At 38.1% G+C, this 16,294-nt stretch overlaps 1 protein-coding gene across 1 annotated transcript in view; it reads right to left on the bottom strand.

Annotated features, from left to right (window-relative positions):
• Window positions 1–3,131: 3,131 nt before the first annotated feature.
• PTBP3 (polypyrimidine tract binding protein 3) overlaps window positions 3,132–16,294 on the bottom strand; it is a 54,585-nt gene continuing 41,422 nt past the window's right edge. Inside the window, exons 8-14 of the mRNA XM_077345306.1 lie at window positions 15,304–15,381; window positions 14,596–14,735; window positions 14,172–14,205; window positions 12,621–12,713; window positions 11,820–12,036; window positions 9,502–9,579; window positions 3,132–8,773 (exon numbers count right to left, since the gene is read on the bottom strand). Coding sequence (XP_077201421.1) covers window positions 8,641–8,773; window positions 9,502–9,579; window positions 11,820–12,036; window positions 12,621–12,713; window positions 14,172–14,205; window positions 14,596–14,735; window positions 15,304–15,381 — 773 coding nt within the window. The 3' untranslated portion in view covers window positions 3,132–8,640. The remainder of the gene's footprint in view (window positions 8,774–9,501; window positions 9,580–11,819; window positions 12,037–12,620; window positions 12,714–14,171; window positions 14,206–14,595; window positions 14,736–15,303; window positions 15,382–16,294) is intronic.

The raw sequence follows: 16,294 nt of genomic DNA on the forward strand, positions 1-16,294 counted from the left end.
CTGAAGATTACACTGCTAGGAATATTACACACATCTCTTTAATAGGTTTACTGATCGTGATACACAGACACATAACAGAGTTAACACTAGCGTATCATTTAAGGATAAATGCTAGAAGCCCTTAGACAAGGTTGTTCCCAATTTTAAATGTAGGACAGTTTGAATCATATCCCAAAAACAAATGTCAAGTAAATCAATTCATGAATATCAAAAGGCCATCTATCTATGCTTTTATTGATTATTCTAAAATGTTTGACTGTGTTGATCACAAGAAGCTATGGGATGTAAAATCAGCATGCCTTGGGTCCAGGTTTTGTGGCAAAAGATGGGCCTATAAGTGTTCTAAAGTAACCTGAAGGTGGAGGAACTGAGGACAGGGTCCCTTTCATAGACGAGCTGGGAAATCTGGTTATTGGCAATACTGAAGCTGCAAATCTGAAACTATTTCTAGGAAATGTTTCTCGGAGTGTAATTTCACATTCTGCCTTAGGTAATGTTTTGAGTGGGTTAACCATGCAGTTGGAAACATGAAGAATTCTTACCACAGTGTAGTATATAGTTCAGAATAATTAGGTAGTAACCTTATTAGATGCTCACTACTTTTCAAGCTAGAGCTTGGTCATGAGGGAGAGTTTGGAAGTAGAAGAAATAATCTTAATGTTGAATGATGAACCAATGGTTAGCCGATAACATTTCAGCTCCCCCACAATTTCCTGCTGACCTCTGATATGCACCTTAAACATAATATTGTGCAGCAGCATTCACAATTTTTCAAGCAGAGGTTGAGCAAATGGAAATCTCTGAAGGAATATTTTAAGAGGATTCTAAACCATCTCCAAATGCTTCACGGTTCCCTTTTTAAAAGCAGAATGTAATTTTATAGATACTTCTGCAGTCCCCCCCCCTCCCAATAGTTGAACTCATGTGGTCTGACCCACTCTTATAAGTAAAGCCACCAAAGTTCCGGTGTAGCCCATATATGACCACAGAATAGCTGTTGAGTTAGGCATTGCTTGTCAAGAAATAAAGCACAAGGGATATCGTTGAGCTTTAAGAACTGGTTTATACGATAATTAATTTCCAACTCTAGAATGCTCTGGAATAAGAATGCTGCATTGAAGTTTAAAAGCAGAAAATGAGATCATGAGCTGAAAAACTGGGTGAGCAATTAATAAGATGTAAGAACTGTGAACTATTTATTTTGTCCAAATTCATTGGATATTTCTACCGTAGCTATCAAACTTGCTTATCCATTGCTATATGGGTATATTCAAGTAGCATTTTCAGACTCATGTATAGGTTCTGAAAATCCTAAAACTCCTTTGTATTGTATCCCAGAAACAAAGTAGGAAGAGTTCAAATTAATCTATAAAATATGTCTTGCCCTGCTAGCCCAGTTTGTTTCCCTACACTCTAGAGCAGGGGCAAACGCTAGCAGGGGCTCATGGGAATTGTAATCCATGGACATCTGGAGGGCCATAGTTTAACTACCCTTGCTCTAGATTGTCCATGTGGGAAGTGAGACTTCTATGTTACAGCAGATAAACTGGATTGCACTTACCTGTAACTGTTATTTGACTGTGCACTACACTGGCAATTGTGATGCAGTACACAATGCTTCCACATACAACACAGTTGTGTACAAATGTGTGAAGTGTGCGGTGAACTGTCGAAATCAGGGTGTTGTTTTTTAAGGGAAAGCTGTATGTCACATGGTTGAGGCAGTGCTGAGGATGAAGAACAGTAGGCTACACATGTCAGTACCACTTCAGTGAGACACTAGCTATTGTCCTGAGGTCAGGAATTGAGGCAGCCATGGAAGTCTCCTGAAGCAAATTTAAAAATCAGTGCATAGCCCAGTTTTTGTGATTGTTACAGAGATGGACCATGAGAAGCCACATAGAATCATAGAGTTAGAAGGGATCTCATGGGTCATCCAGTCCAACCCCCTGCACTATGCAGGACACTCATAACCCTATCGCTCAAATCCACTGTAACCTGCCACCCCCTTAAGCCTTCACAGAATTGGCCTCTGTCAGATGGCTATCCAGCCTCTGTTTATGAATTTCCAAAGGTGGAGAATCCGTGAGTGGCATCTTCTGCTGGAATATTAATTTCAGGCCAAATGGCAATCCTAAACAGGAGCTGGTGCTCTAATTAGGGTCAGTCAACAAGGGGAACTGGGTTCAAAGTGCCTATTGAACCACTTTCCTGCATAGTATTTTCAGGACCAAAGGTGTAGAGAATGTATCTTCTTAACTAGCACCCAGTCCTGATACAGCAGCTGTCTTTGGTGTTCTCTCCCTGCCCCTTGATGATCAAGCCTTTATCCATTTGCATACAGCATCTCATAAAACCTGCTTATTTGACGCTACGTGAGTCATAATCAACTGGGAACAAAAAGATGGGGAAAATGTGCTTGAATACCAGCATTTGGTGGATGAAAGTAAAAAAACCTGCAACAACTAGAACGTACAAGGAAATATGGAGAAGTTGATTGCCACAGGTGTTTCTCAACTTGATGGAAGAAGAGGCACATGGGGAGAGGGGAGCAGAGAACTGAACATGCACTGGATTAAGAGATTGTATGAAGTTGTGTTATATCAACCGACACCTCCTGTACATTAGATTTAGAAAAAAATGAATGCATCAATTAAAATGAAACAGCTCGTCTCAACAAAGCTCTTGTGAGTTATTTGAGGAAGGTCAAATTGGTTCTTGATTTAAGCCTTGCTTCTCAGTGCACTGGAAACAAAGTCAATCTCTCATCTGTAGAAAAAACTGTGGTGCAAATTATGTCATAAGGATGTACTATGAAGATGTGATTGTCAAAGACTTCAAACACAATCCAAGGAGAGCAAGTGTAAAATGGCCAATAGAGGAAAAGGAACATAAAAACAGACAGACATTAGCTTTACATTAGAAGGGGAAACCCAAAGCAATAGACAAGAACGCAGAAAAATTTGAGAGTACAGATGTCATGACATTTATTAAGAGGCATGCTACAACTAGAGTTGTTAGAAAAAGAGTTAAGATAGATACTCAAGTAATAATCAGCAAATACACAAAACTTAAAAGAAATGGAGTATACGGCAGTGTACAGAAGTTCAAATTAACCATGCACTACGCAATTAGAAAATAGTTTCTTTAATATTTCAACTTCTTTGCATTTATAACAAGCAATCTGAACAATATGGAATCCTTTTTCCCCCTCCAATGCCACAAGCTGCTTAATAAACGAAAGCTGGTATTGTTGCTTATCAAAATATACAAGACAATTGATGTTTTATTTAATATAAAAACCATTTTATACTTGTTCCCAAAAACCTTTTTCTTTGCCAGGTAAAAAGTGTTGTTACAAATATTTACAGCATTTTCTTGTGTTAGATGAGTATTTTTACAAACTTAAAAGGGACTTAGGAACACATGAAAAAAGTCGGGAATGTCTGACTCCTGAAATCATTCTCCCTTTTTCTGAATACAGTACTACGCAGTCCGTTAGCCCCTTGCCTTATGCCATTACATTTGGTTCACATTTTTTTTTAAGTAGCTTCTCTCATCAAGTGTTCCACTCACCAGCAGCATTCATTTTAAAAGGTCACTTTACAAAGAGTCCTTCAGGAAAGTTAGCTGGATGGAAAACTGGCAAGATGTCTCAGTAGATAACTAGAACAGATAATCTTTGGTCATTGCAATGAGGTGACAATCCAGTGCAACAAGATGCTTGGTTAGCCACCGTGTTCTGAGTTGGGGATGAACTTTTACAGGAACTGTGGGATGAATTGGGGGAAAAAACTAAAACAATTAAAAGATGAATCCAAGTATATAGCTGGTTAGTTTTCCACTATCATCCCTAATACTGGACATAGATTCAAGAACCAAACGTTCTGCCAAAACACAAGCCCTTCATTTATCATGGAAGGTTGTTTTGATACTGAAGTCCCCACTAATGTATTATTTCTCCATTGCATGCCACTGAAGCAACCATACTCTAAGAATTTAACTTGGATTCCTAAATGGTACAGCATATTAATGCTACAATGGTAGAAGGCAAAGGGATAACAAATTCAAATGAAACAGCTATAACTCATTGCACACATGGACAGTTCATGGGTCATTTGGTTTTTACTATATAAATACATATTTTCTTGAAAACGAGAGTACTGATTTGTAAAGACTGAAATAGATAGCAAAAAAATTACACATCTACTGAAGGCACATAAACTTTGGTCCCATTTTGTGTGTTTTTCCTTTGTAAAAACCCTGAAATTAAGTTTTAGAAGTTTTTCAAATTCAAATAATTCCTAATTGTTAAGATTTGCTCCAGAACGAGAACAATCTCATATACAATATACAGATCTTTGCAAAGACAATTAGGAGTTAATTTGCTTCAAGAAAATCTCTGTGCAACTTGGAACAGTTTTCAGCACAACTGTTTAAATCTGGCAGTTTTGTTCAGTTACCAGTCCACCAAAAAAGTAAAAGGCAAACAAAAATGGCTTTAATGCAGTTAACCACTTAGCCCCCTCTCCTTTGAAAACACCAATGCATATATACTATATATAAGAGGAAGAAGACCGAAAAGGAAATCTGAGGTTTCTTCATTACCAAAAGAAAGCCTATGCTATGTTTTACAGCAACAAGATTCCACTGCATACAATTTCTTAATCTGTGAAAAGAAAAAAGAGGTGCCACACAGACAACTCAAGGCTACATTTGGATATATAGGCACAGAGAGCCCTCAAGGTATCCTCCAAGCACAGTTGTAGTGCAACTGACAGGGAGACAAAAGGCAACCAAGTATGGGAAAGGCTTAACGAATGAGTATTCCTTTGAAGCTCTACATCTTGCAACTGACATTGTTAGTCGAGTAAAAAATGCAGTCTAGGTTTTAATTACAGTTCTAAAATTTGCTTTTCCAATTGGTAGAATGGCTAATAAGCAAAGCCTCCAAGACACTGAACCATCAAAACACCTGCAGTCTGTGTCAACCACAAACATATACTTTTCCTCTCCATTAGCCCATTTAGAAATGAAGGAAATGGCAGATCACTTTCCCTTCCACTTTGTATCCAAAACTAGCAGCTTTTTGCTCTCAGGATGAAAGCTATTATGGCTTAGCCTCTAGCAATGAGTATCACAATCAATTAAAACAGACCACTTAAATTGAAATGCAGCTTTTAAACATAGCTCTTCCACAACTCTGATGAGCCTTTGACCTGAATTCAAAGGTATTTGGGCTCTGGTCTGTTACTGTAACTTTAAGTATAAAAAAAACTTCCTTCTTACAATTAACTGGATTTTATTAAACCGCGGGTTATTATTTGAGATACTGCTCCTTTCCTCCAGTATACTAAAAGACACTGTTGCCAAATTTTTGCAGCCAAAACATTAAAAGCTTGTTAATTGGTTATGGACCTGAAAGTATTTTATCAGCTATAGAGTTAGTGATTCATATATATGACAGGAAAGAAACTGAGAACGGAACAGCTTTCACTTCCAAAGCATTTGCAAAGGTCACACAGTGTTAATCTCAATCACCTCAAGAATAATCAAGAATAAATGGTGAGAGAACAAAGACTCAGCTGATAAAATGCTAGCAAAGACCATGTACTTAGGAAAATGGGTCATTCTATACTAGGGTGCTTGATAAGGAGACTTTTGCACAGACAGCTGCTATCCAATAACCACAACCACTGAAGCACCTTAATTCTGTGGAGTGCTCATTGAAAGCCTGGCAGGCAAAGAGGGATCTAATGCTAACATTCTGCAGTGAAGGAACGAAAAAAGAAAACACCAAAACTAGTAATGTCCAAACCTCAATTAAAGGAGTTGCCCTTGAAAATATGAGGTTAGGGTGTCTTGTTTTTGTTTTTTTTGTTTTTTAAAGAAGGGAGAGTAAATCAAACTTGCTGTAAATGGAGCCATTGTTTTAAATGCAAACAAAGTGTACTGCTATCGCTCACATATGCAACTCATGGAAAACAGCCTTCTGAAAATAAGCCAACCACAAAGTGTTGAGAACACATGCATTACAACAAAGATGATAATATAATTAGGACAAGATCACACAAGATAGGTTATCTACCATCCAAATCTCTGTTAAAACTGTTTTAAAGGTGCCAGCATATAAAAACATACGCCCTACAACACAAACTGTAATTAATCTAGAAATGACATTTTCTAGGGACAGAATTAAGCTATTTCTCAAGCTGATTGTTTTTCTCCCTTAACACTACAAAGTTGCTTTCTTTTAGATTAGTTAAGTCAATAAATTAAATGCTTGTAATGTGTATCTGTATACACATTTCTCACTGCACACACACTTATACACACAAACCACGCACACAAACACACCACCCTCACCCTTGATATTATATACTGCTAATGCTCAGTCTCAAAACTTCAGGTTGTTGGTTTTTTTTTCCTGCTTCACAGTTACATTCAACTCCAATCATGTCCCCACTTTGTAGCAGCATTAAACACGTCACGGTGACCAAACCTAAGGTGACTGTAATTACGGTGAGGCAGTATAGTCATTACAGCCTTACTCCAATAAGCTAGTTAACTCATGCCTAACTAGGTTGCCATGCCAAACATGCTTATTTAGAGTCATGTTCCACTGATATCAGCTAAATGAAAAGATCAAGAGCCATACTGGAGTTAGGCACCAGTATAGCCACATGGCTGAACTGAGGGAAGATATTGATACCCTTTGCTAATTTATATACCTTTATATTTTAAAATGGCTATGAAGTCTTGGTGAGTCAGTCATTAGTGGACACTAAAATTTCCCAGTGTAAAGCAATGTTTCTGCAGGACAAGTGAAAATGCACATATTTTAGTCAAGTGTCCAAAGGTTTCCCATCATGAACTGTAGAACACCTCCATACTAATATAGCCATATAATTTAAGGCAGCTGCCTATTCTTTAATCTGACAGTGATGTTACCAAGAAGCTAGCATTTCAAGGATATTTACTAAGATCCCAAATTAAAAATTAGCAGTTTTTTAAAAATCCAATGCTATAGATTTCTGCTGAACCATATCTGCAGAAAAACATTTGGACTTGCTGAAAATCCCCAAGATGAATAAGCAATACCAGCCATTACACTCCATTTTGTTTCCTCAAAAAAAAAATTGTCCAGCTCCAAAACTACTTAAGGATCACCCTTAAACTTGAGGATACCTTACAAACAATGAAGAATTTCAGTAGACATAACATCTTGAGACACCTCTAAAAACATTGTATTACAATCATAGAAATAACTTGTATATACTTATATTTCACAAAAAAATAAGAATTGCATCTCATCTTGCTCTCCAAACAGGAGTGAACATTCAGTACTGAAGTTATGATGTTTATGAAGGAAAGCAAGTCCACATTTAGTACAGCAAGCCCAGTTCTGTTGGGTGAAAAAGAATCCTGAGACAAAAATATTCTCAAAGAGCCAATGGCTCAACAGGTTAGATACCATCCAGAAACTGGAGAACATTCTTCAGAGCCCAACAGTGATGTCACTCAGCTGCAAACCCCAACATATTGTGAAGAGGCCTATAGGATGTGCACTGAGCTGACTTCAGTGTCACCTCCCCATCCCTGTACCAAAGCACCAAAAATCTGATTTACTATTACTTATTAAAAACATTTTTAAATCACCAAACTTTTAAAAACTAAGACAAAGAAAAAACTTTCACCAAGCCACAATACAGTTTAAGATACTTCAGATAAAACTCTAAACTATTGTTATCATTATAAGCACATAATAAGGCACATAAGAAATTAAGTAAATACACAGTAATTCTGATTTAAGTATTAGAGATTATAGTGGTACAAAAAACCCTTGAGGTTTAACTTTGTATTTTTAAACAAGACCTTACCAAAAATAACCTTTCTAAAAATTTGTCAAACCATATGACAGACCTGAATTTTTTTCCTTAAGAGTGTAAACATTTTTTTCTCTGAAAGAAATGTAAAAAATTTAAAATCAGGACAAATTTCATTTTCTCCAAAAATCTTGTTACACATCATTTCATAATAAAAACTAAACTTCATGCCATGATTTAATACCTAGTTCAGAATGTCACTATGAGCACATTAAGACAATTTACTGGTGGCTACTCTTATTATTTGGAATTTTTGTCTTCCAAAGGGAAAGAAGGCCCTGCCTTTCCTCTGATATTTTCAACGGGTGCTAATTAAAATGTTAGTCCATAAAAAAAAAATCCACAAAGGGTAAAAATGATCGTTCCTTATTAGTACGGTAAAGCTATGCAATAAGTTTAATTTGAAGGCATTCTTTTGGAAGGGTAATTTAATGGGACCCAGAAATGTTGTGTACAAGTCATTTTGGAATAAACTAAAGCATTATGTTTCTGAAATCATCTGAAAAAGGGGCTTCTACTGAAAATATTGTTATTAAATACTAGAGAAGAAAATTTCATGGAGATCAGCCTTTTGAACAGCAATAGATATGGAAAGATCATCCCTTGATTTGTTGATGTGCATAGAAATACACATGAACTTATCGCAAGTCTCATAGTTGAAGGACGCAGCGTTTGTCCTGGCTACTCCAGTCTCTGTCTGAAGAGGTTACTCTTAACTGTGGGTAGAGTCCTTAAAAAAAGTATCCAACTGATATCAGATTGTAGATTTGGAGAACGAAACTCTGAGGTGATGGTTTTCTCCAAGATCGTGATTATGAAGCTCAATAAGAGTCTGGATTGCTTCCTCCACTGAACCCAACTGGATGAGAGCCATTTTGCGGTCTTTTCTGGATGTGAAAAGAAAAGAAACCAGTTGAACCCTAGTTTTAAGATCTCAAAAACTTTATGAAGCCAAGTGTGATTTAGCAATTAAGCATGCCAGACTAGAATCAGAGAGAATGAGGTTCAGATCCACATTCTGTCATTAAGCTTACTGGGGGACCTTAGCCTAACCCACCACACACGGGTTTTTTTGCAACGATAAATGGAGAAAATAATCTACACAGAGCTAAGCACCTTGGGGAAAAGGTAGGATTAAAATGCACTAAATATAAATCACAGTGATTGGGTATTCAGCAAAATAAAACAACTGCCAAACAGAAAGTCTGGCATGAGAATCCCACATAGCATCTCATATTGATCCTATTTCCATTGAGAGAAAAAGAAAGGCAACAGGAAACTCAATTAAAACGAGAAGATCTTTAAACTTTCCTCTGAGAACAGAGGATGACAAATTAAAGAAACAGCATGTACCTTCCTTCCTTCCACTGCAAAGTTTTAATTACATGATGATATTCTGTTAGACTATCAGTTCTACTTACAGATTCCCAGCTTGGTTTTCAAAAAAGTGTTGTAGGGGGAAGTTTATACTACACAAATCTGGGTTAACTATGTTTTGTCTCTGCATATTTCATTAAACAGTAATTTGATTCCACATCATTCCTCATTTTGCTGTCTCTATTCATAAGGTCTGGCAATCTATTGCACCATTTTCAAAGTTATTGTAGAAACTTACGGAAAGAATTTGAAGTTTTTCACATTACATCCAGTATTAGCAAAAAGACTCTTCAGGTCCTCAACTGTTATAGACGGTCTGTAAACAGAATTGATTTACTTAAAATAATTGTAGCATTTGATCTCAACCCATGTACTCTGGAGGTACCAACAATCATATGATAACAAGACACTGATACAGTAGTTAAAGAAAGGAGGCATAAAACAATTAGCATTAGCAAACAGTACTATTAAATAATATAAACCAGTATCAAAAGCTAAATAGTTTATAAAAAGAAAGATTTTGAATATATTATAAGACTGGAAATCAGATCACAGCATAAAACCATTAAATGAGGAGTTCCCCCCTACCCACAATATCATTACATTTGATTCCAACAATGCATTGTTTTTAACATTGTTTAATTACCTTAATATTTTTATGTAGCATCATATTTATTTACTACTATCATTGATTGTTGCAGTTTCTGCAGATGTATCTTTTATATGGGTCAACTCAGGGGAGGTCAACCTGTGGTCCTTCAGATGTTCATGGACTACAATTCCCATGAGCCTCTGCTAGCAAATGCACAGGATGACTACCCCTGGTTCAACTGACTGAATAAACACTGACTGACTGACTGATTAAACGAGGAGCAGAATAAGCCCCTTGTAGTCACCCGCTTTACAATCATTGGCGGGGGCCATACAGATCAGGGTCTGCAATAATCATTTCAACAACCGGTTAAAGCACATTGGGGTGAAGCCACTTTAAATGCTACAGCATTCTGAAGTGGGCTCAGAGGTACACCAGCAGGCAGGATTACTTTTTCAATACTCAAGCAATATGTTCATATTATCTGAAGGCACACAGCAACTCTGGAATTCTGGAGCTCAGCAGCTCTGGGTCTGGTTATTGTCTCAGTGGGAGACCTTCTGGTAACCCTATGCACACTGCCTTGAGTGCCACACCAGCTGTGTCACTGCTTTTTGTATTAATTGCATCTCTTAAGTACTCATCCCAGACAGTTGCACATACAGCACTAATCTGGCAGTGAGTGATAGTCAGATGAATTTTCCCCCCAAGATAATTTTTTTAATGCAAATAATTTCTCACTACCTAATAATTTTGAGAAATTTTATAACTATAAGCCAGTCTGGAAGAAACACAACTGATAGCACTGAAAACTACAGAGAGATCCAGAAGCAGCCGCAAGGATACGTTCCCATCACTTTCCCACAGGTCACCCAGTAGGGGATCCAAGGTAGATTCTGTCTTGCATTCAATTACAAATTCAGATTAAATGGGCCTAGATAGTTTGTTAGAGAGGAACTACGAGGTATGGAACAGCTTCATTAGTTACCTATTTGTTTCCAATCCTAATTCAGGATACTAGCTTGTATCCAGAGTAGCATTTAATGGACTTTCTCACCTCCTTCATACTGCAGCAGCCCAAATGCCCCCATGCACGTCAAGGGATATTTGGGACTACAGTGTGAGGGGGACGTAAGGATGTCTCATCAAAGGAACTTCTCTTCTCTGAAATACTCTCTAATTTGTGGAATAGCCAGCTGGAAGAGGTTCAAGTAGGTGCCATAGAATCACAGAGTTGGAAAGAATCTCCAGGGTCATCTAGTCTAACCCTTTGCACAATGCAGCAAACTCACAACTACCTGCTTACCCAAAGTGACCCTAAGTCTATGGCCTGATGGTGCTCCCAAAGAACCAGACTCCCTGTCAGAAATTTACAGAGTAGGCATTATATTGTACTAACTGATGTGTTCCTGTCCTGGTATCCATTTGAGCTTCACTTCCCGAACTCTTCTACACTCATTTGTTATTGGGCACTACAATTGCTCCCTTATCCTCTCTGTTGTGCTGATGCTGCACTGAGCAACTTAGAAAACAGAAAATAATGTAGTTCGTTTTAAGCTGAAAATAATAATTTTGATTACATTCCTCTGTTTCTGTGCAACCTCTTTGAGTCCTGGGGGAAGAAGGGAGCATGGCAGAAATGCTTAAGAATTTAATATACTATACCACTGTCGAAAAGCAAGTTTTCAGATGACTCACTGTAGAATCTAGTACATTTGACCTCTGTACCCTTCCACAAAAATATGTGAAATCAGTGTTTTATATACTTGGAACTATGCAACCTTGAACTATGGACAACAGACATGTACATGGTCTTCTGAGAGCAGCTTGCTCATTTTGTAATGCAAGCAGGCTTCAAAATGGGAATTCTATTTCTGAGTCATGTGTATGCATAAAACGGCACCCTGGATCAAACCTATGGTCTAGGTCTGCTTATTATGTACTTCTCAAAGAACGGTACTTACGGAATGTTGGAGAGGTGCAGTGTGGCAGATGGCGGGAAGATATTTAGGAAGTTCTTTGAGCCAGGTTTTTTAAAGCGATGCAAAGGGCTATTGCTGTAGTCCTTAGTCAGGCCCTGGTCCTCTTGTCCCTCACGAGGAAGCTGTACAGTCTGATGCTTTGAGAGTGTAATACGGAGCACCTTTCCATAAAGTTTTTGTCCATTTAAATGATTCATGGCTAAAATTTTCAAGGAAGGAAGTTAAGAGAAGAAATGGAACAGAGACTCAGATCTTGATCTCTAAGCGTCTTTTGCAGTTATCAATTATTGATAGAATTCGATACACACTTCACCTTATATCCCTCAATTATACATTTTTTCAAATTCTAATAGCTGTAATTTTCAGACAATTTGCTTTGAAAAGTATATTACTACTCAAACATACACTCACTCTGCGCAGAACAAGTTTTCTTCTTACATACCTTCTTCAAGAGGTTTTAGAGAAGCAACAACAAGTTTGGTACCAATTAGCAACAAGTTTGGTACCAATATTAGCCTTTTAATTCAATATCTTATTGCTGACTATTACTGACACAAAAGCAATGGTCTCAAGTTTAAAAAAAGGAAACACATTCTACTTTAAAGTTAGTCTGGGGGGAATGAATAAAAAAACTTGGAATACTTAATACTGGAAGTTTGTAGAGCCTTAAAAAATGAATGTTACTACATTATCCAGATCATGTTAAAACACTACCCACATTTAACATGAAATGGGAATGAACACAGTATCACAACAGCCAAGCCTTTTATTAACTATTCATACCTAGCTGCGATTGTGTTGGATCTGCCATCTGAACCAAGGCGTTTTCCTTCTTATTAAACATGATTTTCACACGATGGACATCACCATAAACACCTACCAGAGTGAAAAAAATGTTGCCTTCAATTCCCAAAGCATCCGTTATATCATAACTGTGGTATGTTATGTCATGTGTTATCATATATAAATCACATATGTCGTGTGTTATTGTATATAAATACAGAGTTTATTTTATCCTAAGCACAACAATACTGAATTACAACCCGGAGAAAGAAATTTCCCATGACAAAATGACTACTACAAATACATGAAATTAGCAGGTCTGTCAGTTTCAACTATGAACGTGGCATGGAATGGTAACAATAAAGATCTTTAATGTGTGATCATCCTAACCAACAACTTAACTAGTGGAGCAGATTGTTTTAAGGCAACATGAGGCCCAGGTCCCATACAAGGTTCTTATCCGGCCTTCAAGCAACTGATGTGATGTGGGGTGCAGGACGTTGCTGGGGCAGGGGGAGGGTGAGAGGAGTGGGTGGAGCTACTTTGATTGCAGCTTCAGCATGGCAGAACAACCTCATCTGCAGCACTGAAGCAGAGCCCCTTCAGTAGCAGTCTCACAGGTAAATTGGGAGCTGCTGTAGCCACTAATTCAGGGTTACAAGACATGGCTCCAAGGCCTCTCTGCTCAGCCTGCAGCTCCAGGTATGCTGTCCCAGGTGGCCACAGGAATTAGCATTTACATGTGCGGGTCCATGGGGACAGCATTCTCTGTCAGTTTGTTCCACACACTGTGGGTGTAATCCTGACACCAAGCATGCAAACTCTGCCACTAGGCCTCCCTTTCCCCCTGGAACACCCAGTGGCCTTCAGCTGCAGGTGGCTGCCACCGTTTTGGAAGGTGGTGCTGGCAACCTTCAGCCATACTAGCCACCAGGGCAGCTGCTGCCACATAGGGATAGCCCAACTTGCCAATGATCTCTGGCTTGAACTCCCAGCATTGCCTCACCATGGATCACACAGTAGCCACTGTACACAGATGTCTCTGGCTTACTGTGCTTGTGCACACCTGGCCCACCATCTTCTCTCTTCGGCAAGTGTGTGCATGGGGTGTTAGTTCAACTTGTCTTCCCCATCCATGGTGACTCAAGGGCAAAGAGGAGTTCAAAATATCCAGCCACTCTGGGTTTGTAGCTCTGGGGCCCCAGTGCTGCACTGCTGACTCTCCAGTCCACCCATGTGGGTTTTCCTCTACAACCCACCCCAGGCCATGAGGCTTTGCACTGAGGACACACCAACTCAGAGCTTACCAGCTGCTGTCCTTTATACAAATCTGCATCTCTGGTACCTGATGTTACATTTTATGACACATACGGTCTGGCCTAACAAAATGACATTTCTGTCAGATCCAGCCGTTCTAACATTTCTTATATAAAATTCTGCAAACGGTTAACCGTAAAAAACCCTGCTGGAAATAAGAGCAGTTTTTAAAAAATAGAAGACAAACCAATATAATGAAAAAATACTGTTGATTTTATACAAAGTCCAACTTACCAAATAAGATAAAGAGTCCATCTGGTGTGATTGCCTGCATTAAAAAGGCAAGATTATATGTCTAAATAAACATTTGTTATTTACATTAATTATAGTTCACCTTTCTGAGACTCAAGGCCGATATAAGTGACAAAATTATTTCAAGTCACGAAAAAGTAAGAAACATTAATGTAATCTTATGGTTACCATGAAGCCTTAAGAGAAATACGTCAAAACAAATTAATATTTTTCTATTTGAAGTCATGTTTGCTTAACTATCTAAGTCACCAACAAACATACAGTGATGTCAGGTATTTGTTCATTGATAACACCATGATATTCAAGTTTAAATTTACATTTTTGATAAGTACTGCAGACTAAGATGCAATCTGCAATGGTGTTATGATTAACACTATATATGTATATGTAGATATATTAGCCTTACATCAGGATTCAGATTGCTAACAAGCAAGACAGAGTTTCCAGGAATTCCAGTAACGCCTGGGATGGCCATCCGACCAGTCATGGCAGAGGTGGTGATTGCAAGAGGGCCAAGTGCACTGGGTACAGCTGGGACTGACAGACCTGAGAGTCAAAAGAGTTCCATCAAAGCACTGAAGAAGATTCACTTGTTGCTCCGCTCTGAAAATAAGTAAATTCACCTCTATACCACATAAAAGAAAAGCCTCTAAAGTTTTTTCACTATCAACTTAACTACCATGTTAATATCTGCAACCCACTTTGACGGCACCATTAAAATATCTCACCATAATATTTTTGTAACAATGCAGTTATTGACGGCTTATTTTTTAATTTACCTAGTTAGGTAAGGGTGTGATTTTAAAATCGCATGTGCTAATTATTTATATATACTAATAAGCTAATTCCATTACACTGTCCATCTTAATACTGCAGAAACATTTCCAAGTCCCAAGAGAGAATTCTATTCAAGGGCCCAAATGAATATCTAGATGCTGAACTACAATAAAAAAAGATGTTGAAAAGTTTTACACAAGCCCCCACTCCCAGCACAAGTTGGGAAAGGTGCCAAAATATCTCTATTCTTTGGTTCAAATATGTGTATTTTTCTACTTTTTAATGGACACCGGATATCAACAGCAGCACAAAATGAAATACATTAAAAAGGACTTGCCTGCAGCTTGGGGAAAGCCAATGGCAGGAGCAAAGCCAGCAGCCCCTGCGTATGGTGAGGAGATGATGCCTGGAGTGCCTAAAAGGGGGAAAAAAACAGATACTGCAAAATATTGTACATACAGAACATAATAGACTTGGAAGGAGACTAGACTGACACTTATTTAGAGGTTCAGGTTATGTACCCAAAAGTTTCCATCTGCAGAAGGACCTTCTGCTACACAGTGCAAGGCAAATCAAGCCCTAGGATGTGCTTCCAGTATAATGCCATGCTCTTATGCAAGCATCTGTGCTAGCAGTACCAGTCCACCTGCTAACAGTTCTTTGGATGCAATCCTTTAGAAAACAAAGCCAACATTTAAAATTGAATCAGCATACACAAAATGAAAGACAAAAGAAAAATATTAATATGCTGATACACAGAAACAGCCTGAAGACAGAAACCAATTAATCTGAATTTCCAGAAGTACAAGTTCACACTCCAATGGTGATATTGTGAGCTTTCCAGAAATTAGCAACAAATTGGCCGTTAGCAATTAAAACATGCCCATCCAGGTAGATATGTTCTTATCTTGAATCTCAATATAGCAGCTTTACAAATACTACAAAAAATGCTACTTAAATTACATGTGTAATGCATTCATTAGTACGTTATATGATTGATAATTGACAATATACGTTCTAATCGTTTCTTCACAGTTCCAGTTTCCACTATAAGTCATTATACAAGCAGACAGTAACAAAAAGCTTATTCAGCCAGACAGGACCTGCATGAATACTGATACCAAATACAGACATACAATACTGCTGTGTTTACCTAGAAGAGCATGCAATGGTCAAAAGTCTTTCCTACATCATCATGGAGTTCAAAATGCTAGTAAAGTAAATTAACCTACTTTACAGATTAAGCAGGGCGCAACTTGTAGACTAAACAGAGAAAGAGTTTACACAAATTAAACCATGCCTCTATTCCCAATCAGAGCCAGCCATCA

This window comes from Paroedura picta, chromosome 7 (assembly GCF_049243985.1).
Source record: "Paroedura picta isolate Pp20150507F chromosome 7, Ppicta_v3.0, whole genome shotgun sequence".
Lineage (NCBI taxonomy): Eukaryota > Metazoa > Chordata > Lepidosauria > Squamata > Gekkonidae > Paroedura > Paroedura picta.